This window comes from Schistocerca americana, chromosome 8 (assembly GCF_021461395.2).
Source record: "Schistocerca americana isolate TAMUIC-IGC-003095 chromosome 8, iqSchAmer2.1, whole genome shotgun sequence".
Lineage (NCBI taxonomy): Eukaryota > Metazoa > Arthropoda > Insecta > Orthoptera > Acrididae > Schistocerca > Schistocerca americana.
In genome coordinates this window covers 186,011,436-186,037,205 of record NC_060126.1, presented here as the reverse complement: position 1 = coordinate 186,037,205, position 25,770 = coordinate 186,011,436, and the positions used below count along the sequence as shown (strand labels likewise).

General features: G+C 44.1%; 1 protein-coding gene across 2 annotated transcripts in view; it reads left to right on the top strand.

The window, feature by feature from the left end:
* Positions 1-25,770, top strand: part of LOC124545051 (probable G-protein coupled receptor Mth-like 1) — a 399,074-nt gene that overhangs the window by 310,029 nt on the left and 63,275 nt on the right. For both annotated transcript variants that reach the window (XM_047123840.1, XM_047123839.1), the window contains exon 7: positions 11,270-11,457. In XM_047123840.1, the coding sequence (XP_046979796.1) occupies positions 11,270-11,457 (188 nt within the window). The remainder of the gene's footprint in view (positions 1-11,269; positions 11,458-25,770) is intronic.

Below are 25,770 nucleotides of genomic sequence, written 5' to 3'. Positions count from 1 at the left end.
CGGCCTCCTTGGTGCTACACGGGAAGAGTACGCTCTGTGCCATCACCGAGTTTGACCCTCTCCCCTCCTTTCATCCCTTAATACACACACCGAGCGAGGTGGCGCAGTAGTTACCACACTGGACCCGCATCCGGGAGGACGACGGCTCAAACCCACGTTCGGCCATCCTGCTTTAGATTTGCCGTGATTTCCCTCCACCGCTTCAGTCAAATGCCGGGATGGTTCCTTTGAAAGGGCACGGCCGACTTCCTTCCCCATCCTTCCGTAACCCGTCCTCGCTAGTTGGTCCCCCTCCCCCAAATCAACCAACCTTACTGCACGAATCCATCACCACAAGGTGCAGGCACTCGTCAGAGTCATGCTCACGACGCAGATAAACACTTCACATTTCACGGTCGATCGGAGGAAGGCAACAGCAAACCACATGCACGAGGACCTTGCCTAGAACAACGGTGCGGGATTACTGCATCTGCTCCCTGACGCTCATTCCCCAAGTATGGGTCTGCATGTTACTGATATGAGTAAACATCGATATCCAAAACAACGAGGCTACGCCTTGTAGAACCGTTTGTATCGCCAGTGATCCTTCTTCTCAATCTCCCCTCACAAACTAGTCCTTCTAAAGTGTCTATTAGCAAGCACTCTCGTCTCAACTGATGTCCCATCCAGTTCTTCTTTCCTCTTATAACGTGTATCCGTCTGATGAAGAGGACGAGCATTTCTGTGGTATTTACTACTTGACATACGTAAACGTGCTCCCCCCCCCCCCCCCCCCCCCCAATAGGTTCGTAAACCTCCGCCGTACTCGGAGCACATTTACGCACTCCACTAGAGCCTATATAAAATTATTTTACATTAGGAACTCATGCCCGGAAACGTACCGTTTCCGTGATACATTGTTTTCCAAACATTAAAAATTATGTAGAGAAATCCACGCAAATGTGCCATTGTTACCCCTGTGTCGGACTGGGACGCGAAGGTAGGACGTTCAGCTATCGCTGGCTAGTGCGCTACTGACTAAGTCAGGCTGCAGGATAACTCCTGCGAATTTTGGAAGGTAGAATATACTGGTGGTTCATGGTGTGGGTTCCTGTAGTCATGGCCTAGTTCATGAACGACGGGCAACGTATGAGCGGCCAAGTAAGTGGTCCCGATAGTCGGGGTACCAGTTACTTTGGAATAAGGCTGGGTATCTCAGACATATTCTGAGTCGTGGTCACCTTTGTGCTCATACGGCGAAGTCTACCAAATCCACCGGTTAGTCTCTCAACCGTTAGGGGTAAAACCCAATGGGACTCGGGGCAAGTAAGGCTAGCAACCTGCTTCCCTGGTACTATAAATATGATGCTGGCAACAATCAGAGCAAAATGCCTCGGACCTTTGGAGGTGATGGAGTCCCACCTCTGACAAACCAGGGACTCCTAAGATACGACTTGGCAAACAAATGGTAATGAGATGGGGAGCTATTAATATCAATGGGGGCTACTCTGGGAAGAAGGTAGAGCTGGCAGAGGCTGCAAGTAAGATGGGGCTGGACGTTTTAGCTGTTAGTGACATTCGGGTAAGGGGTGAGAAAGAAGAGGAAGTGGGAGAATACAAGGTCTACCTGTCAGGAGTCAAAGCAGGAATAGCACAATGGGGTGTACAGGAAAGAAATGGAACCCAGCGTAGTTGCAATAAGGTATGTAAACGAACGACTGATGTGGATAGATTTGACAGTGTCTAGCAAGAAAATTAGGATTGTGTCAGTATATTCGCATTGTGAAGGGACAGATCAAGATAAGATGGATAGTTTTTATGATGCACTCAGTGATGTAGTTGTTAGAGTAAAGGACAAGGACAGTGTTCTGCTCATGGGTGATTTTAACGCCAGGATTGGAAATCGAACAGAAGGGTATGAAAAGGTTATGGGTAAATTTGGAGAGGATATGGAGGCCAATAGGAACGGGAAACAACTCTTGGATTTCTGTGCCAGTATGGGCTTAGTAATCACAAACTCCTTTTTTAAACATAAGAACATTCACCGGTATACTTGGGAAGGCAGGGGAACCAGATCTGTCATTGACTATATAATAACAGATAAGGAATTCAGGAAGGCTGTGAGGGACACACGTGTATTCAGGGGATTCTTTGATGACACTGATCATTATTTAATCTGCAGTGAAATTGGGATTGTGAGGCCGAAAGTGCAGGAGGTCAGGTCCATATGTAGGATGATAAGAGTGGAGAAACTTCAGGATAAGGAAATCAGGCACAAGTACATAACAGCGATCTCAGAAAGGTACCAGTTAGTTAAATGTAGTCAATTACAGTCATTGGAAAAGGAATGGACAAGGTACAGGGACACAGTACTAGAAGTGGCTAAAGAATGTCTTGGAACAGTAGTGTGTAAAAGTAGGATAAAGCAAACAGCTTGGTGGAATGACACAGTTAAGGCAGCCTGTAAAAGGAAAAAGAAGGCGTATCAAAAATGGCTACACACTAGAACTCAGGTAGACAGAGAGAGTTATGTGGAAGAAAGAAACAAAGCCAAACAGATAATTGCAGCATCCAAGAAGAAATCTTGGGAAGACTTTGGAAACAGGTTGGAGACTATGGGTCAAGCTGCTGGAAAACCATTCTGGAGTGTAATTAGCAGTCTTCGAAAGGGAGGTAAGAAGGAAATGACAAGTATTTTGGACAGGTCAGGAAAACTGCTGGTGAATCCTGTGGATGCCTTGGGCAGATGGAGGGAATATTTTGAAGAGTTGCTCAATGTAGGTGAAAATACGATCAGTAATGTTTCAGATTTCGAGGTAGAACGGGATAGGAATGATGATGGAAATAGCATCGCATTTGAGGAAGTGGAGAAAATGGTCAATAGATTGCTGTGCAATAAAGCAGATGGGGTGGATGAAATTAAGTCGGAACTCATCAAATACAGTGGAATGTCAGGTCTTAAATGGCTACACAGGATAATTTAAATGGCCTGGGAGTCGGGACAGGTTCCATCAGACTGGACAAAAGCAGTAGTCACACCAATCTTTAAACATGGAAACAGAAAAGATTGTAACAACTACAGAGGTATCTCTTTAATCAGCGTTGTGGGTAAAATCTTCTCAGGTATTGTTGAAAGGAAAGTGCGAGTATTAGTTGAGGACCAATTGGATGAAAATCAGTGTGGGTTTAGGCCTCTTAGAGGTTGTCAGGACCAGATCTTTAGCTTACGGCAAATAATGGAGAAGTGTTATGAGTGGAACAGGGAATTGTATCTATGCTTTATAGATCTAGAAAAGGCATATGACCGGGTTCCTAGGAGGAAGTTATTGTCTGTTCTACGAGATTATGGAATAGGAGGCAAACTTTTGCAAGCAATTAAAGGTCTTTATATGGATAGTCAGGCAGCAGTTAGAGTTGACGGTAAATTGAGTTCATGGTTCAGAGTAGTTTCAGGGGTAAGACAAGGCTGCAACCTGTCTCCACTGTTGTTCATATTATTTATGGATCATATGTTGAAAACAATAGACTGGCTGGGTGAGATTAAGATATGTGAACACAAAATAAGCAGTCTTGCATATGCGGATGACTCAGTTGTGATGGCAGATTCGATTGAAAGTTTGCAGAGTAATATTTCAGAGCTAGATCAGAAATGTAAGAACTGTGGTATGAAGATTAGCATCTCCAAAACGAAAGTAATGTCAGTGGGAAAGAAGTATAAACGGATTGAGTGCCAAATAGGAGGAACAAAGTTAGAACAGGTGGACGGTTTCAAGTACTTAGGATGCATATTCTCACAGGATGGCAACATAGTGAAAGAACTGGAAGCGAAATGTAGCAAAGCTAATGCAGTGAGCGCTCAGCTACGATCTACTCTCTTCTGCAAGAAGGAAGTCGGTACCAAGACTAAGTTATCTGTGCACCGTTCAATCTTTCGACCAACTTTGCTGTATGGGAGTGAAAGCTGGGTGGATTCAGGTTACCTTATCAACAAGGTTGAGGTTACGGATATGAAAGTAGCTAGGATGATTGCAGGTACTAGTAGATGGGAACAATGGCAGGAGGGTGTCCACAATGAGGAAATCAAAGAAAAACTGGGAATGAACTCTATAGATGTAGCAATCAGGGCGAACAGGCTTAGATGGTGGGGTCATGTTACACGCATGGGAGAAGCAAGGTTACCCAAGAGACTCATGGGTTCAGCAGTAGAGGGTAGGAGAAGTCGGGGCAGACCAAGGAGAAGGTACCTAGATTCGATTAAGAATGATTTTGAAGTAATAGGTTTAACATCAGAAGAGGCACCAATGTTAGCACTGAATAAGGGATCATGGAGGAATTTTATAGAGGGGCTATGCTCCAGACTGAACACTGAAAGGCATAATCAGTCTTAAATGATGATGATGATGATGATGATGAATATGTACTGGCGGAAGTAAAGCTGTGAGGGCGGGTCGTGGACAGCTCAGTCGTTAAGAGCACTTGCCAGCGGAAGGCAAAAGGTGTCAGGTTCGAATCCTGCTCCGGCACACACTTTTAATCTTTCAAATCAGCGCACACTACGCAGCAGAGTTCAAATTCATTCTGGTCTGTTACTGTAAACATACAGACTGAGCCATTACTGCACCGACAAACTTTGAGGTTGTTCAGGTATACCTTTTGAATGTTTTCGGATAAGGAGCATGCGGTCTCAGGCGGATCGTTGAGCGTAATAACGTATTTATGGTTTATTCGTTTTGCTGCCGCAGTCACTCTTGTTTCTGCGAAAATACCATCAGAGCAGTGAAGAAACGTATTGTGCAATAACCTAACGTAAAATACAGAAACAGAGTGATGCAACAATCCTCAGATTAAACATGTACAATTTTATCACAGTCTGTTCTGCCAGTGTACAATACTGGAAACAACAAGTACAGAATTGTTCCCTTACAGCTATTGTTCAAAATGTCGACCACCATGATCACGGGAGAGTGACCAACGACCCACCATCGACTGTATAACGAGCCCAAGAATTCAAGAAGTTTGGTGTACTGCTTCCAAGACCGCGATAATGCTAGCAACCAGATCCGTGCGAATATCGACCGGAGTCTCGTAAACTAGACTATGTACATGCCTTCAGAAGAAGTTGTTCATTGGTGTCACATCTGGTAATGCCATGGAACAGGATCACCGCGACTAATCCATTCTCACCCAAACTGTACTTCAGTGTGGTTCCTAATATCGAGTGCTGGCGTCCCATCATGGTGAAATCACATAAGCTAACGAGGTCTCAGCGACACATACTGTCGACATGTTCACTGTAATCTTCAGTGCCCTATGAAGTGAGCAGGTAAATCTAGTCACCAAAAGTACTCTTGCCCGTCGGGACAGTGGGTGCGTTCTGAGACAGAAATCAAAAGAATAGGAGAATACAGTCACTGAGAGTAATATTGTAATATACTCAACTTTGGTACAAAATATTCCTCGGCGAAGTCGGTGTACAAGTTCCTGGCAAAGCCGGGTAAGTTAAACACTTTAACTTTTCGTAATGTAGAAATAAGCACCAATTATGAGGCCAGTTCTGATGTACTGCACTATGACGATGCTTCACTGCTGCTGACTGAAGCTACTCTACAACTGGGCAAAGACTGCGCTACAGCTGCAGTCGGGCGGCCTCTTATCCACGTGATCCGTGGCGCTCAGGGGGCGTGGCACTCGTGAGGTCAACAATTGGACTTGCTCCTGAATGTTATCGTCGGCTATGATACCAAACAGTACAGATACAAAGCTAATTGCGTCAAGAAACCAAACGAATTGGAAGTTCTGTAACGAGCCATCCAAGAGCGTGGGTCCTCTCTACCGTAACACTTACAAGTTATCCCTGAACCACCTCTGCAACTTTGTCGGTGGTTTTCCGACTCACCATGTATATAAATGATCTAGTGCATAATGTAAGAAGATGAAATAGGCTGTTCACAGACGGTGCGGTTGTCTATAAGAAGGCAGCAACGCTAGAAGTCTGTAGCGAACTGTAGGAAGCCATGCAGTAAACCGACAGTTGGTGCACCAACCGGCAGTTGACACGGAACATAAATAAATGTAACGAAGTTCGCATAAATAGGCTACAGAGAGCCGAGTGGTGACATCTCTTTTTGAAGCCAGATAGCTGTTGGAAACCTGTGAGGCATCTTGGACGGTAGTAAAACAGTCATTGCTTTACAGTGTTTACAAGTCGTCGCTACTCCTCACCAGCCTCGGCTGTTGCTCATTCAGCTGCTTGTTGGATTCTAGCTGACCTCCTTCGAATCACCTCAACGTCTGCAGGCACAGGAGAAGATGGTCTTCATGCCCGCCGTGTCATCCTCATCTCACAGACGTCACTGGATGCGGATATGGAGGGGCATGTGGTCAGCACACCGCTCTCCCGGCCGATGTCAGTGTACGAGATCGGAGCTGCTACATCTCAGTCAAGTACCTCTTCAGTTTGCCTCACAAGGGCTGAGTGCACCTCGCCAACAGCGCTCGGCAGACCGGATGGTCACCCATCCAAGTGCTAGCGCTTAACTTCGGTGATCTGATGGGAACCGGTGTTACCACTGCGGCAAGGCCGTTGACTTATAATATGGCACACTGATGTGCAAAACTTAAGGACGAAAGTAATTTTCACGCGATGTGTCACTGTCAAGACACATAGTTCGGTGAAACGTAGATTATACATACAAAGAAGTGTTGTACAAAGGTAACTGAAAAGTATATGGTGACGAATAGAAATTACACTTTTATTCAAAGACAATAATTACACTGAATTCTTGGTCCCCAGACCTTATAAATGGCGGGTCCTGGTTCTTTATAGGATGTGTGATCGCCACGTACGGCAGTGAATCCTCTGCAGCGTGTGGCCACGAAGTTTGTAAGGAGTTGTTGTGGTAAGACGTTCCATCCCTCCACCAGGACTGTTAACAACTGCTGAATGATCGTTAGTGCATTTGGACGTGCTGGAATACGTCTCCCCAACGCACTGCACACGAGTTCGATGGGATTTAAATCGGTGTAACGTGCAAGGCAGTCAATTCGCCGAATATCCTCTCATTGCAAGAGCTACTCCACCTCTGCAGTTCGAAGCACTCGCTCATTATCATCCATAAAAATGAAGTCAGGGCCAAATGTACCCATGAAAAGCTGCATGTGGAAAAATATTATAGTGTCACAGTAACTGCTGAGTCTACTGTAATCAAAAATTTGAAAGTCAGTACGCTCGTGCATCATTATGCTTCTCCACGCCATAACACCTGGACATCCAAAACGATCTCGTTTGACAATGTTTGTGATCGCATTAAGCGTTCCTACCTTTCGATATGTGAGGAGACGGTCAGAATACCTGCTCAGACTGAGTCTGCACTCAACCGAGAACAGTATGCAGCCCTACTACTCGCTGGTGCCATCGCTAACGTTGGTGCCGATGTGCAGGTGTCAACGGAACACAATTTACTGTCGTCCGGAAAAGGGACCACCCCCATGCCGCCACCCTGCCACTGTGGAGTGTGACACTGAGTGCACTGCACTTTTGAGAAATGCTGTTTCCATTGTACCCGCTGTTTGACTTGGGTCCCTTCTTGCCAGTTGCACAATATAGCGTTCATTTTCCGATGTATAAGATCATTATCGACGACCTCCTCATCTTGAGGCAGCAGTGCCTATGATTAGGAACGCTTCCCATGCAAGTGAAACAATGCTGTGAACAATACGATTTACATAAACGATCTGGTTGATGGTATTGACAGCGGCCTTAGACTGTTTGCCGATGATGCTGTAGTCTACAGGAAAGTAGTATCACATGAAAGTTGTGAACAAATCAATGAGGATTTGCAGAAAATAAATGCGTGATGTATTGACTGGCAGTTCTCTCAATCTTAGTAAGTGTAACCTATTGCGTATAACAAGGCGAAAATCCCCATTAATGTACGAGTACAAAATAAATGCCCAGTCTTTGGAAGCGGTAACGTCCGTCAAGTATCTGGGTGTGACTATTCGGAATGATCTCAAATGGAATGTTCAGATTACACAAGTAACGGGTAAGGCGAACTCTAGATTGCGGTTTGTTGGTGGAATCCTGAAGCGATGCAGTCCTTCAACAACGGAAATAACTTACAAAAAAATGGTTCAAATGGCTCTGAGCACTATGCGACTTAACTTCTGAGGTCATCAGTCGCCTAGAACTTAGAACTAATTAAACCTAACTAACCTAAGGACATCACACACATCCATGCCCGAGGCAGGATTCGAACCTGCGACCGTAGCGGTCGCTCGGCTCCAGACTGTAGCGCCCAGAACCGCACGGCCACTCCGGCCGGCAAATAGCTTACAATACGTTAGTTCGTCCAGTCTTGGAATATTGTTCTTCTGTATGGGACCCTTACCGGTTGGGTCTGATTCAAGAGATTGAGAAGGTCCAAAGAAGAGCGGCAAGATTCGTGACTGGTACATTTAGCCATCGCGAGAGCGTTACAAATCTCATAGTAAGTTTAAAGTGGGACACACTTACAGATAGACGGCGCGCTAAACAGAAGGGGCTGCTCACTAAATTCCGAAATCCCATCTTCACCGAGGATGTAGAGCATGTCCAGAATGAGATTTTCACTCTGCAGCGGAGTGTGCGCTGATATGAAACTTCCTGGCAGATTAATACTGTGTGCAGTACCGAGACTCGAACTCATGTAGAGCATATATTATTACCAGCAACTTTCAAATCACGCAGTGATCATCATTCAAAGATAAGGGAAATAAGAGCTCGTACTGAGGCGTTTAAACAGTCGTTTTTCCCTTGCGCAATACGCGAATGGAACAGAGAGGGGGGGGGGGGGGATATGACTTTGGCGCGAATTGTGTCCTCCGCCACACACCGCTTGGTGGCTAGCGGAGTATACATGTAGATGTAGATACCCATCCACTGTGCTACACTCGTCACACTTCTTCCTTCTTTCCATGTCCCTGTGATACCACTCGGTGTGAAGTCAACCGAATGTTGTCTCCAAGCCACGTTGCAATGAAAACCACCACCGCATTGCAGCGTAAATGGTCACTGATTAACACACACTATGTTTTCCTGTTCGTCCAACTGCCTCGTGTTGCTGGGCCAGTGCCATTTGGCGCTATCGTCACTCTGACCTCACGCCATGTGACGCACTATTTTGTATGCACGACTGGGAAACCTCTGGCAACATGTCCCCGCATATTCATTGATTTCCAGCTAGTAGTTAATAATTCTAAGACAAAAAAGAGAAACACACCATGAAGCAATTATCCGAATGGGAAGCAATTAGACAGAAGTTACATACATGTAAAGAGAAACAAATGATTATAATTTCAGGAAAATTGGGTGATTTATTTAAGAGAAAGTGCTTCAGAAATTGAGCAAGTCAGTAACGCATTGGTTCGTCTCTGGCCCTTATGCGATCAATTATTCGGCTTGGCCTTGATTGAGAAATTGTTGGATGTCATCGTGATTGATACCATGCCAAATTCTGTCCAATTCGTGCGTTAGATCGTCAAAATCCGGAGGTGGTTGAAGGGCTCTGCCCGTAATGCTCCAGAAGTTCTCAATTCTGGAGATATCCGGCGATCTTGCTGGTCGAGGTAGGGTTGTACGATTTAGCAATGACGAAGACAAGCAGTAGAAACTCTCACCGTGTGCGATCGGGCGTTACCTTGCTGAAATTTAGGCCTATATGGGTTGCCATCAAGGGCAATAAGACGGCCGTAGAATGTAGTCGACGTACCGCTGTGCTGTTAGGGTTCCGTTGATGACAACCGAAGGGGTCGTGCTAAGAAATGAAATGCCAATATCAGACCATCAAACCTGACTGCGGGACGTATGGCGGGCGACAGTCAACTTGGTATTACACCGCTGTCTGGGGGCATCGCCAGACGTGTCTTCGGCCTGGAATCGCAATGACCGTATAGAACTGTCTTCAGTGATCGGTCTTGCTTCGAATTGGGTCCCGACGACCAGCGATGACCACGGCACCCATGCAGCACAGCGGTACGTCCCGTTTCTTCTTCCTTGCACGACACCCTGGGTTTACATTTCAACAAGATAATGCCCGCCCGCTCCCGTCGAGATTTTCCGTTGCTTGTCTTCATGTTTGCCGAACCGTACCTAGGCTAGCAAGGTCGCCAGATTTCTTCCCAAATGAGGACGTCTGCAGCACTTTGGCCAGAGCCCTTCAACCAGCTCTAGATCTTGATGATCTAACGCGCCATTTCGACAGAATTTGGCACAATATCCCTCAGGTGGACATCAACAACCCTGCCAACCACGCTAATCCGTATAACTGCTTGCCTTAGGGCCAGAGGTGGACCAAAACGTTACTGACATGCTCAGTTTCTGAAGGTCTTTCTCTTGAACAAATCATTCCGGTTTTCTGGAACTCTAATCATTTGTTTCTCTCTGCATGTACATCACATCTACCGATTTCCGTTGTTGTTGTTGTTGTTGTGGTCTTCAGTCCTGAGACTGGTTTGATGGAGCTCTCCATGCTACCCTATCCTGTGCAAGCTTCTTCATCTCCCAGTATTTACTGCAACCTACATCCTTCTGAATCTGCTTAGTGTATTCATCCCTTGGTCTCCCTCTACGATTTTTACCCTCCACGCTGCCCTCCAATGCTAAATTTGTGATCCCTTGATGCCTCAGAACATGTCCTACCAACCGATCCCTTCTTCTTGTCAAGTTGTGCCACAAACTCCTCTTCTCCCCAATTCTATTCAATACCACCTCATTAGTTATCCGACCTACCCATGTAATCTTCAGCATTCTTCTGTAGCACCACATTTCGAAAGCTTCTATTCTCTTCTTGTCCAAACTATTTATCGTCCATGTTTTACTTCCATACATGGCTACACTTCATACAAATACTTTCAGAAACGACTTCCTGACACTTAAATCTATACTCAACGCTAAGAAATTTCTCTTCTTCAGAAACACTTTCCTTGTCACTGCCAGTCTACATTTTATATCTTCTCTATGTCGACCATCATCAGTTACTTTGCTCCCCAAATAGCAAAACTCCTTTACTACGTACCATTCGAATAATTCCTTATTTTCTGAGTATATGTCATGGTACTTTATCTATCTCGTCCTAAAGTTTTGCAGAGGGGTGTACATCCATCGGGGCGACTGTGTCTTGGATCCTTTAAGTGCGAGCTGCCTCTGTTATCGAGGTATCGATACGGTGTCAAGTGTAGGTATTATTGGTCCAGTTGTTTAGCAGCAGGTGCCCGACGGAGGCGCTGATGGCGCTGTGTTGCGGTGTTGCAGTGGGCTGCGCTCGCTGCAGGGCGGCGCCTGGGACGGCGACCGCCGGCGCTTCTGGTGGTTCTCCGCCTACGCGTGGGGCGGCGCCGCCCTCGTGTGCGCGGCCACCGCTGCCGTCGAGTTCTCCGACTCCGTGCCCAAGGGCGCCAAGCTGAAGCCAGACTTCGGCGCCGTACGATGTTGGTTCAGGGGTGAGTCCGTACATCCACATCCTGTTCTGTTCACGTATGGAGCGCGGAACAAATGACAGGTTAACCGCTCCTATGTGTGTAATTAATATAATCATGTACTCACGATCCCCACAGAGTAATAAGTAAGCGATTGTAGCATTGTGCCGGCCGCGGTGGCCGAGCGTTTCTAGGTCTGGAACCGCGTGACAGCTATGGTCGCAGGTTCGAATCCTGCCTTGGGCATGGATGTGCGTGATGTACTTATGTTAGGTTTAAGTAGTTCTAAATTCTATGGGACTGATGGCCTCAGATGTTAAGTCCCATAGTGCTCATTTGAACCATTTTTTTTAACCACTTTGTAGTATTGTCCTAGAGCAGTGGTTCCCATCCTTTCTGAGTTCATTACTCCAACATCTACATCTACATCTACATTTATACTCCGCAAGCCACCCAACAGTGTGTGGCGGAGGGCACTTAACGTGCCACTGTCATTACCTCCCTTTTCTGTTCCAGTCGTGTATGGTTCGCGGGAAGAACGACTGTCTGAAAGCCTCCGTGCGCGCTCGAATCTCTCTAATTTTACATTCGTGATCTCCTCGGGAGGTATAAGTAGGGGGAAGCAATATATTCGATACCTCATCCAGACACGCACTCTCTCGAAACCTGGCGAGCAAGCTACACCGCGATGCAGAGCGCCTCTCTTGCAGTCTGCCACTTGAGTTTGCTAAACATCTCCGTAACGCTATCACGGTTACCAAATAACCCTGTGACGAATCGCGCAATCAGATACTAACTGCTACCCCCTCACCACCACCACCCCTCCAAATGGGTCAAATGGCTCTAAGCACTATGGCACTTAACATCTGAGGTCATCAGTCCCCTAGACTTAGATCTACTCAAACCTAACTAACCTAATGACATCACACACATCCATGCCCGAGGCAGGATTCGAACCTGCGACCGTAGCAACAGCGCGGTTCCGGACTAAAGCGCCTAGAACCGCTCGACCACAGCGGCCGGCCCCATCCCTCCCACCTTAGTCATGAACATTAGTGCATAAGTAAACTTTATAATGATAAACAGTTTTCTTTGATTATTTTTATTTTTAAAATGACGTAAGATGAATGCTGTTTAATTTTCGTGCAATACAGTCCCATTTAAAATCAACCACATTAAAACGTATGCACTATACTTAGGCCTATTGTTTGAGAATCACTTGATTGTTGGACTCCTCATTTCTCAGCTGACATAAATTTATAATAATAATAATAATAATAATGCAGTGTTAGCCCTACAGCAGTGTAGTAGGCATTATATAGTAATTCTTGAGCAGTCGATTACTTCCTTTATAGTTGCGGGGTGATTCACGGAGCTATTTCTGAACTATAGCGGGGACTACAAACAATTTGCGGAAGACATTTTCATGAGCTATTTCAGTGTATCTGATGTATAGTCTTAATTTTATTGTCTTAGGCGCGTGGTGCAAAGTATGTCTGTAGTGGATGGACTATGTCACCTAGATGATGTTTGTACATTCGTTTCATAGGCTACAACCTATAGCACATTGTCTCACGCGTGAACCTTGGTATCTGAAAAAATGAAATAACTGGTAACCCATGTATTCAGTATTACAGCCTCACAAAATAGTGACAACAGTAACTATCTTCCAAAAATAATTTAGTATAGTGACCGGGAACGCTGTTGAACACTTTTGTTTTTACCCCTGAGGAGGTAATTATCCCCGGGTTGTGAAATATTGTCCTAGAGTCGTTATTTAAGGTCGCTTCTTGAAACTTACATATTAAGCTTTCCGGGAACTGTTTGCCTCTATTTTCAGGTTCCTTTCCAGTTCAGTTGTGTCATCTCCTCTGTGACACTCTTCCACATATCAAACAAATAAGTGACCATTCGTGCTGATCTTTTCTGTGCTGTGTATGTTCAGTATTCCCTGTAAGTCTCGCTTTGTAAGGATAACGCGCACTTGAGCAATATTCTATGCTGTATCCCACGAATGATTTGCAAGCAAACTCCTCTGTCCACTGGTTACGTTTCCTTAGTAACCTACCAATAAACCGAAATCTGCCACCTGTTTTACCCATGACGGAGCGAAACGATCGTTCCATTTCACATCCCTACAAAGCGTTACAGCCAGGTGTAGGGTATGAGTTGACCGATTCCAGCGGTAGCTCGTTGATACTTTAGTCACAGGATACTACTTTTTATTTTCCTGAAGTGAACAATTTTACATTTTTGGACATTTAAAACAAATTGCCAATATTTGCACAACTTTCATATCATATCAAGATCTGATTGAATACATGGGCGGATTTTTCCAGATAATACTTCGTTATAGGTAACCGCATCATATGTGTAAATTTAAGATTACTATTAATATTGTCTGCTAGATCATTAATATACAACCTTAGCGGAAAGGGCCCCAATACATTTCTCTATGGCATACGTGAAGTTACTTCTAAGTCGATGACACGCCATTCAAGATGATATACTGCGTCCTCCCATTTAAAAAAGCCCCAGCCCAGTGACAAATTTCGCTTGATATGTTCATATTTTTGATAATAATCGTAGGTGCGGTATTGAGTCAAATAATTTACATAAATCGAGAAGGAATGCATCCACATGACAGCCTTTATACAAAGCTTTCAGTATGTCATGTGAGAAAAGTGCGAGTTGGGTTTCACTTGACCTATGTTTTAGGATTCCATGTTGGTTGGCGCGGAGAAGATAATTGTGTTCGAAACACCTTATTATGTCTGAGCTTAGAATATGTTCTAAGATTCTACAACAAATGGGTGTTAAAGATATTGGCTGGTAGTTTTGTGGCTCGTTTCTGCTATCCTCCCTGTAGACGGTGTGCCCTATGCTTTCTGCCAATTACTGGCTAGGTTTTCTGTTCGAGGGAGATGTGGTGGACTATAGCTAAAGGGGGCCTAGTTGTACAGCAAATTCGGTATAGAATCAATTGGGATTCCATCGGGCCCTGGGGCTTTGTTATGTTTTAGGGATTTCAGCTGCTTCTAAACGCCCTTGGTATTAAGATTTATGTCACACATCTTTGCAGCGAGAATTGGAGCGAGAATTGGAGTAATACGAATTTTCATTTGTAAAGAAACATTTGAAAACAGCTCAGCCTTTCTGTTTTTGCTTTGCTACACTCAGTTTCAGTTCCTGTCTCATCCATGAATATCAGGACACTGACTTTGTTACCACCAACAGGCTTTACGTATGAGCAGAATTTCTTTTGCTTTTGAGAAACATCCTTCATTAATATTGTGGTTCGGTAGACACTGAAGGCTTCACGAACTTCCCTCTTGACAGCCAAATGCGTTTCGTTTAGCATCTCCTGATCTCTAGCCCTAAGCTTCGTTTTAGAACTATTATGCGGTAGTCTCTGTTCCGTTAGAAGTTTCCTTACACTGATTGTACACCATGGAGAGCCTCTCCCATCGTGAACAATTATACTAGATGCATAGCTACGTGGTCCACTATTCTTCTGAAGGCAGTTCTTCTACATGCACTTCTCCAGAGCTAAACGTTTCGAATTTGTTATTGAGGTGCGGTACTACTGCCTCTTCATGCACTTTGATGAAAGTATACCTCTTTCAACTTGTGTTAGTGTCCCTTTGTACTTAAGAAGTCATTGTTGCTACAACTGCCTCATTTTCACTGCCACAAGATTCTATTAAGTCTTCAAGTTAGGTTTATTTGTTGTTTTAGATACAACAGAATTCCATAATGAGTGAGCTTCCGAACAAAATGTTCTAGGTAGTTTTCAGAGAACTCATTTACTAATGTATCGCAGAACGTCTTTTCACGCCCACCGCTTGAAATAGTGTAACTTTCGCTATTGATTTTGGGCTACTAATGTCTCCTACAGTAACGACAGTATGACAAGGGAACTTACTTGCTAGTGAACTTAGATTTTCTCTGAAGTTTGGAGATGAGTCCGGTGGCTGATAGAAGGATTCGGCTTTAAGTTCATGTCCCACCCTTGTGTGCACCCCACACACTGTAAGCTACCTGGGTAGCTAGCCTAGCTTGTCGCAGAACATTGTGAGTCTTTGGTTCAATCCTTCCACTCGACTAACAACTAGCAGCCCCGATCAGTTCTTGGGACAATGCTGCAAGTCGTGAACGTCGATGAAATTGCAGATGCAAGACTGGCCTTCTCAACCTTCGCTTCCAGTCACTGGAATGATCCAAGTATGACCTCGGAGCCCGGATGATAGGTACCGTTTGTTCCAAAGTGCACCACAACTTGTAGTTGGTTGCACCCTTTTCCTCAGTAGTTGCCGGAACAGCCTCTTCAACATGTTGAATGAAGCCCCAAGGGGTACACACTGAATGCCCCTAGAGTTCCGTCCCAGTCCTTGCTGCCATTGCCCTAGTGGATACCATTATTCGCCATGCATTTGAACTGCTGACGATTAACAAACCCTTACCCTTTTGCATTTGACTCGTCTTGATACAGGACATAGCAAGTTTTCCAAAAGGTGGTGTGAGTCTCAGTGGTTGAGTTTCGATCTTAGTGAACGGCAGCATCTTGAACTAGCTGGTTAGGGGGATCAGTATAAAACACTTCGAGTTCTCCATGGTCCATGCCTTCCCTGTACAGGACAACTAGCCCACCGCTTCGACACCACTCATAGCCAAGTGGATGAGTAGTGAGAGTTTCCGTATTTCCCATAGAGAAGAACAGACTCCGGAGGAGAGGATAGTAATTAAGGCACCTTTGATATCTCCGTTTCATTACTGTTGGAAGCGCTCCTGAAACGCGCATTCGTAGCGCCTTTCAATCTTTTGATAAGAGTCATGGCCATTTCCAGCTGCTTATGAATGTCAATCAACTCATACCGTAGTTGCATTATGGCTGGTGCAATGCTTTATAGAACAGTAAAAAAGTAACTCAAAACTGAAACTTCTGATTCTCTTTCAATTTTTGGATCTATTAACCTAAAAGTGTTACAAACTGAAGTAATTAATATGCAAACGAGATTTCTGTTAAGGTACCCGATAAAACCTATGATAAAAGTTACTAATTTATTGAAACATGTTTGAGGTTATAGTCTCTAATAAACTCTAAAACTGTGTTAATTGGCGATAAATGTAGATATATATCCGCTTGTTCAAATGGAAAACTAAATGTTACACTGTATGTTAGTTATAATGTGTGCTACAGTAAATAAATCACAAACGCCGATTTACAAAAAAATGGGTCAAATGGCTCTTAGCACTATGGGACTCAACTGCTGAGGTCATTAGTCCCCTAGAACTTAGAACTAGTTAAACCTAACTAACCTAAGGACATCACAAACATCCATGCCCGAGGCAGGATTCGAACCTGCGACCGCAGCGGTCTTGCGGTTCCAGACTGCAGCGCCTTTAACCGCATGGCCACTTCGGCCGGCGCCGATTTACACTCCAGTCTAACTTCTCACCTGTTCTTTGCCATCTAGTTCTTCCTCAAATACCGTCTTCGCTTGAGACAACAGTCACTGAATGTTGTTAACACTCCCGATTCTTGACTGCGGGGCGGGGGTTGAGGGTGAAGGGGGGGAGAAGGGAGAAGAGTTTATACGAGGGCTGAATGAAAAGTAATGCCTCCACCTTCGTTAATTGGGTCTGGATGGGAATACTTTAATACAGCAAACGCAGAAATAATCCTTAGAATGTGATCTTTAATTAGCAATATTCACTTTTCCACATAATCACCAGCCAATTGGATACATTTCTGCCAACGATAAACAAGTTTTCTGAAGCCGCCACGGAAGAAGTCGACACTCCGTTACCGCAACCACAGTCTCACAGTTCTCTCAACGTCTTCATGAGAAGTATAATGATGTCCCCACATATCGTCTTTCATTATCGAGAACAGATGGAAGTCAGACAGTGCTAAATCTGGACTGTATGGAGATACCGTACGGTGGTGAGATTCAGACTCTGAAGTTCTGCTGTGGTGGCACGTGAAGTGTGTGGTTTGGCATTGTCATGCTGTAGGACCCTTGTTAGCCGTCGTTTCAGAGTTCGCAGCGTTGTGATGTAATGCTCTGAATTTATTGTTGTCCCACGATCAAGGAAATCAACATGAATAACACCATCTGCGTCCCAGAACACTGTGACCATGATTTTTCCAGCTGAGTGCTGCGTCTTGAATTTCTTTTTCTGGGGCGAGTCTTTGTGTAGATACTCCATAGACTGATGTTTCGTCTCAAGGTCGTAATGGTGTACCCACGTTTCGCCTCCTGTCGCAGTCGAATGGAGAAGGGCGTCACCTTCATTCTCGTAACGCGAGAGGAGTTCCTAGCAAATTTCAGATCTGTGCTCTTTCATTTCAGGAGTCAGCATCCGGGGTACCCATCGTGCACAGACCTTCCGATAGCCAAGCAAAGCAATAAAGTGACCCACACCTTCTTGGGAAATGCCGATTGTGCTTACAGTTTCTCTCTGAGTGATACGACGATCGTCCTGAATCAATGTGTCAACATTTTGCTTGTGAAACTCTGTGGTTGCTGTCACAGGACGTCCAACTCTTTGTTTGTCACGCATGTCAGATGTTCTCGCTTCAACATCCTTAAACTTACTTGCCCAACGACGCACAGTACTCACATCAACACAATCAGCATAAACTTCTTTATTTCTCTGATGAATCTCCTTTGGGGTGACACCTTCTGCTGTCAAGAATTCAATGACTGCACTTTGCTTAAATCGCATTAACCGACTGTCTGCGCAGGGTTCCATACTTTACACTGTAACAACACAACCGTTCAATGCTAAGGCTTCCCGCCAACTGGAGCTGTAGAGAAGAGGCTACGGAGCACGCCAGTACCTACCGCACACCAACTCTGCCAACTGTTGAAGAGTTACGAAGGTGGAAGCATTACTTTTCAGTCAATCCTCGTAGTATATTTAGATAGATGTTTGTCCATTTTTCTCGATTTTTCTTTATTCAGTTTTTTCTTCTTTATAGACAAGCACAGAGTAATCGTATAACTTTTATGATATCTACGTTGCGCAAATTATGTACAAGTATCTTCTCCAATGTAGAATAAATATCACATAAAATAGATGAACAACTGTGCAATAAAGTCAACCAACATAAAACAATACATTTCATTCTCTTGTTCAGACATTCTTGCGTATAAATAAAACGACTTAGTTTAAAGATGTGACTTGTAAAATTTAAGTTAGGCTACAGTGTTATACATTTCGTGATAGATCAATGTGATAGCAACAATGAAGAGTGGAGGAGGAGGACATTGGTGTTTAACGTCCCGTCGACAACGAGGTCATTAGAGACGGAGCACAAGCTCGGATTAGGGAAGGATGGGGAAGGAAGTCGGCCGTGCCCTTTCAAAGGAACTATCCCGGCATTTGCCTGGAGTGATCTAGGGAAATCACGGAAAACCTAAATCAGGATGGCCGGACGCGGGATTGAACCGTCGTCCTCCCGAATGCGAGTCCAGTGCCCTACCACTGCGCCACCTCGCTCGGTGCAAAGAAGAGTGAACAGAATGACATTCAAAATGGTGTTGATGGCATCTTATACCTTAACATTTTTCATCTGGTTTAATCAAATGGCGAAAACAATCATCTTAAGGAAAAATCCAGCAATGTATTTTCTTGTCACATTATTTTCCTCATTAGTCGTAGACCTTTCCTTCTCGTAAATATATGACCACAGAATTACACAACGTAATTCTGATATATTAAACCTTCATTTCAGTGTCTCCATATTTTTCAAGACATAAAGCTTTTCTTACTTGTATAATAGCTATAATAAAACTATTATGCCTCTTACCTATGAAAAGCAACTGTTCCTTATTCCATGTACAGATAGTTCGAATTGCATCCATAGGAGCAGCAGCTGTTAACCACTGTTTGCCTAAATAAATGTGTAAAATAGGACAAATACCTGTAATTAACGGTTTATGTAGGTTGTATGCAACTAATCACTTTTTGAAATTCATAAGATCTATTCTCCATTAACCAGTTTTCGAATCACTGCAAGCGCGTCATCAGATAAAGGCGTTACAGAAAGACTTCTCTAGACCACGTGCAGCTAAACGCTAGAGTCGTGGTGTTGGCAAAAATAACGATAACTGTGACATATGTTACCGAAATGGATCGTTACGTTACTGACTGTTGGTACCGAGGACAAATTCGTTCCGGTAACGTATATTTCTCCCAGCTTATAGTTCTTTATCGGAATTAAATAGTCGGGGTACCTCGAAGAAGTACGATGCAGTTGTTCTAAAACTTGACAATCTTTCGCTTCGTAAAGACTTCGGCAACTTATGCCTCGGTTTTCGTTAGCGCCGGACTCTAGAGCGTAGCCGTACATAGTCCAGAGAATAATCTTCCTGTAGCACCAGCATCTGATGATGAGTTAGCACTGCGTTGAAAATGGTTAATGGTTCAACACAAGTAAATCGCATCAAATTAAAAAAGGTACTAGTTGCATGTACCTAACAGGTTGGCCAAAAACATGGAAACAGCAAAAACACAACACATTACTATACCTAGTACTACGCAGGAAAACCCTTGGCATTCAAAACCGCTTCCAGTCATCTCGGAATGTATAAATAAAGGTTATTTGTGGTTTTCAAGGGAATCTCATACCCTTTTGTCTGCAAAATAGTTGCAAGTTGAGGTAATGATCTTGCAGGTGGATAGCGACCACTTTCCTTCTGGCCAAATCAGATCACAAAGGGTCAATAATTCTGAGATATGGTGAGCGGAAAGATGCGACAATTCAACCTCCTGCTCTCAAACGCAGTCCTGGACGATGCGAACTGTTTGAACAGGAGCCCTGTCGTCTTGGATCAGAACATCACCATTGAGGGAAAAAAATGTACCTTGAGATGGACCTGTTTAGGTAAAATGGTCTAATGGTCCTTGGCAGTAATGTAACCTTGTACAGTACCCATGGAATACCACGATATTGCTGCCCAAATCGTCACCGAAACCTCGCCGTGTTTCCCTCTTGGGACGTAAATTTGCTCAGAAGTTGGTAAGAGTGCGCAACAAGGCTCAACAGACCAAATGACTATCTTCCACTGTTCCATAGTCCAGATTTTACGGCTTTGGCACCACGTTTTCCTCTGACGGGCGTTTACTTCACGAAAGAGTAGTTTTGGATTTCCAACTCGCCCTGTTATGCCTAGCTGATGGAGCTCCACTCGTGTTGCGGTACTGTCAGGATTTGCAAGTGCAACATTCGGTTCCGCAGGGACTTTTGCAGCTGTCATCCTCTTATATTTGTCACCGTCCTCCTAAATTACCGTCCGTCATAATCACTCAACACACACTTTCGTCCGCGTTGTTAATTGCCGGATGATGATTTTCCGTTCTCCCTATATGCGGTATTATTATTCGATATGGTGCCTCTTGAAAATTCTAACACTTCGGCTACCTTTGGTACAGAAGCACGCACTATCAACACTAACAATGTGAATATGTTGTAATTCACTTAGCTCCGCCACAATGCACTCACAACTACACATAAAATACTTCTCAACGCGAGTGGCACTGTATTGAGGACACTGCACAGGTGCCGTTTGTGGTCAAATACAACAGCGCAACCTACAGGCTTGTTTAGCATCTGTGTTTATGTTCGAGCACGCATTTCTCACGGTGTTTCCTTATTTCTGTCCAACCCCTGTGCATAAACAGCGAATTTAAATCAAAGCTGCAGTTCGTTACAACGGAATGGATATAATGAAAATACATGTACGAGGGTCGTTCAATAATTAAAGAGACAAATTGGTCTCGGGAAGAAACTGTTTGTATGGCAAGTATGGTACTTTTATGGTTTTAAGTAGGCATCACTGGGATGAACCCTGGTCACCTTATGTATCAACATTGTTTTGTTTATAACCTCAAAAACACATTCCAAGATGAAGAGTCCGCTGAAAACGTCCACATTAGTTGAACAACGTTCTCTTACCAGTTTTTTACTTGCTGAAGGCGAGAAACCAGTGAATATATACCGTAGAATGTCTAAGGTTTATGGTGAAGGTTGTTGAATCGTTTAAATTTTTACAAGTGGGTAGAGCAGTTCAAAAATTGTCGCGACTCAATGACTGACGATCACCGTTCTGGCCGACCAGTTGCGGTTTCAACTCCCTCACTTGAAAGCCAAATTGATGACATTATTTGTGCCGACCGACGTGTGACTGTGGAAATGCTAGTTGATAAGATTCAACTTAGTACTGGTACAGTTCATAGCATTATCTGTAACAAGCTGAAGTACCGCAAGACATGTGCAAGATGGGTCCCAAAGGAGTTGACGTGGCTACACAAGGAAACAAGGTTGAGAGTGTGCACAGAGCTAAAGGAACGTTATGGATGGGAAGGTGAGCACTTCCTCAACAAAATTTTAACTTGTGATGACTTGGGTTCACTATTACGAGCCAGAAACAAAAAGACAAAGCATGCAGTGGAAGCACACCAACTCACCTGTCAAGAAAAAATTCAAAACCCAAGCCTCAGCAGGAAAAGTCATGTTGACGGTATTTTGGGATGCTGAAGGTCAAGTTTTTTGTGATTATCTCGAAAAGCAGCGTACAGTGAACAGCCAATACTACTCGGGTTTGCTTTTAAACAAGGTGAAGCCAGCCATGAGGCAGAGACGTCGTCGATCTCAGAGGAGAGGTGTCGTTCTCCAGCAAGATAACGCACGTCCTCATATTGCTCAACTAACACCATCGACAAAAAGGGCTGGGAAGTACTGCCTCATCCCTCTTACAGTCCTGATTTAGCACGTAGTGATTTCCATTTGTTTGGTGCACTGAAGGGGGCATTACATGGGAAGAGGTTGCAAGACAACGAGTACGTGACAAGTGTGTGGAAAATTGGTTCAAACATCAAGATAAAGAGATCTCTGCAGCCGGAATAAAAAAGCTTGTAGCCTGTCGGAACAAGTGCATAAATGGTCATGGGGATTATGTCGAAAAGTAGAAAAAGTATTGTCTGTAAAAATAAACGCTTTTTCTCCAGACCAATTTGTCTCTTTAATTATTGAATGACCCTCGTAATATTAAAGCTTCAGTTTTAGCATGAAATGAAAACGAACGCCTATATAGTAAAGTCATTTGACACTATCGGTGTGATGGTGAGAACATATGCAGTGCGTTATGCTCACTCCAGACACATTTCTACTCTACGGCCGCAGCCAAGAACGTCGTGAGAGGCAGCCCAGTGTTCCGTTTTCAAATACATTCTCGCACTTTTTCCACGTTCTAGATCTGGCAGCGCCTGAAGCATGCATTTTCGACTCTAGATTCCTGATCTCATAACTTTGGTCTTAAGATCAGTATTTTGTATTCAACAAACATAGATAAGAGATCTCCCTTGAAGCCTCTATGACCGCACAGCCTTCCGGCCAAACAATGGAAGATTCGCTCTGCTTGGAAAAATTGCCAATGTATGTCGTTCATTTACAAGTTCACCTACTTGGACAGCAGGATTAAAGCTACTAACATATTTATTTTCATAGGGAATTCTGTTTATGTTTCGTATAAAGGTAAATTTCATTGGTCAAACCAGTCCGATAGACAACTGCCCTAAAAAACTGTGAAATAAGGAGCAGAACAACACAGGAAATCATTTATCTATTTAAAGTAATCAGTTTTCAAATGATAGTTTCAGAGAAGAAATTGAGTACGGGATGTGGCATCGATAAGCCCATTTTTTCACACTGAGACCCATTTATTACCTTCAATAAATCTATACAGCACAGAGAGTATAAATATCTATTTTCATAACGGTTCATTCTGTTGCAAAGGTTTCAGTTGTTGCTATCTTTATAATACACCGGAATGGATAGCATACCGCGTTTCTCAGTGTATGTATTTTGAGCCTCTGAAACACATAGCTGACACGTCACTCGTGTGCGACACCCAGAGCTATAAACACACGAAATGGAATCCTAGAAATTAATACCCTGTCGTAAGTTCTTCATCACCGGTGATTCTTTGTGTGACGCATGGAAAGATAAATGTGTCACTCGTGACGTCACGTCTATTCGAGTCGCTAGAAGAACCCGGTTCGTTTTTTCAGATGTGCACGAGGAAGAGCCGATACAGTTTCGAAACAAGTAGTCACTATGAACATCCTGCCGAGTGAACGCGAACGTACAAACGTGATCAACTCAGTATATGGTAATTTTTGATTCCTAGATCCAGTCTCGATCTTATTCTACACGCTGTGAGACTGACAAATCGAAGACTACAAAATTATTAAATCCTTAAACTAGTATCTTGCTTGTTTCTTCTAACTTCTCAGAGAACAATTAGCATCTCTCTTTTGCAGGATCTATTAATTTAGATAATGCATCACCTTGTCAGGTCTCATATTGTGCTGATTTATATGCCCCAAAGTCTTCGGCCAAGAAAAAGAGTTTGTTTCGTGAGGCACTGTAATAGCGTATAATCCTATAGAAAGATTATAACATATCTATTAAACGAATTACGCAGACACACATCCAGTGCGTGTGATCAATATACATACACTGCGCAACAAAATTAAAGGATCACTTCTCCGAAACAACGTAATTGTCTTCCATTGGGTCGTATAAGTTTGAAATTTGGCTCAAAGGTACCTATAATCTTCCTCAGTAGTGATGCAAAAGGGCGGCATCCTGCGACGTCATCCTCAGGATCGACGACGCTGCAAAATGGTTCAAATGGCTCTAAGCACTATGGGACTTAACATCTGAGCTCATCAGTCCCGTAGATATCTTGCGAACCATGGATGAAGGGTATCAGACGGATGCAATACTCCTTGACTTCTGGAAAGCGTTTGACTCGGTGCCTCCCAAATATGTGAGTGGCTCGAAGACTTCTTAAGTAATAGAACCCAGTACGTTGTCCTCGATGGTGAGTGTTCATCGGAGGTGAGGCTATCATCTAGAGTGCCCCAGGGAAGTGTGGTAGGTCCGTTGTTGTTTTCTATCTACGTAAATGATCTTTTGGATAGGGTGGATAGCAATGTGCGGCTGTTTGCTGATAATGCTGTGGTGTACGGGTAGGTGTCGTCGTTGAGTGACTGTAGGAGGATACAAGAAGACTTTGACTGGATTTGTGATTCGTGTACAGAATGACAGCTAACTCTAAATATAGATAAATGTAAATTAATGCAGATGAATAGGAAAAAGAATCCCGTAATGTTTGAATACTCCATTAGTAGTGTAGCGCTTGACACAGTCACGTCGATTAAATATTTGGGCGTAACATTTCAGAGCGATATGAAGTGGGACAAGCATGTAATGGCAGTTGTGGGGAAGGCGCTCAGTCGTCTTCGGTTCATTGGTAGAATTTTGGGAAGATGTGGTTCATCTGTAAAAGAAACCGCTTATAAAACACTAATACGACCTATTCTTGAATACTGCAGGAGCGTTTGGGATCCCTATCAGGTCGGATTGAGAGAGGACATAGAAGCAATTTAGAGGCGAGCTGCTAGATTTGTTACTGGTAGGTTTGATCATCACGCGAGTGTTACGGAAATGCTTCAGGAACTCGGGTGGGAGTCTCTGGAGGAAAGGAGGCGTTCATTTCGTGAATCACTACTGAGGAAATTTAGAGAACCAGCATTTGAGGCTGACTGCAGTACAATTTTACTACCGCCAACTTATATTTCGCGTAAAGACCACAAATATAAGAGAGATTAGGGCTCGTACAGAGGCATGTAGGCAGTCATTTTTCCCTCATTCTGTTTGGGAGTGCAATGGGGAGAGAAGATGCTAGTTGTGGTACGAGGTAGCCTCCGCCACGCACCGTATGGTGGATTGCAGAGTATGTGTGTAGAGGTAGATGTAGACTTAGAACTACTTAAACCTAATTAACCTAAGGACATCACAAACATCCATGCCCGAGGCAGGATTCGAACCTGTGACCGTAGCAGGAGCGCGGTTCCGGACTGAAGTGACGACGCTGCAGACATCAAGATGTTGACACATACGAAAAAAAGGCCAGACCTCAGAGGCTCATCTGTCGTTTCAGGTGGATTAATGGTGCCGCATGGGCACCAGCTTTCATCACAATACTGTATAAAGGCACCGTGGGAAGGCCGTCACACCCCCTATCATCGATATTCCATCCCTCTCTGCGGTGGAGGTGAAAACCACGACGCTCCGAGTTCAGATCAGTAGGTTTTCTTGTGGGTGGTCGAAAACATTTCACACACACCGCCGCTCAAAATCGACACGAAAAGGCCTGATGGGGTGGCATTAAGGGCGTTAATGAAACCACCCCTTTCCTTGGGGTAGTGGTTCCCACACATTTCGCAGTCGAAAACGTCTTTCTCATTACGATGAGC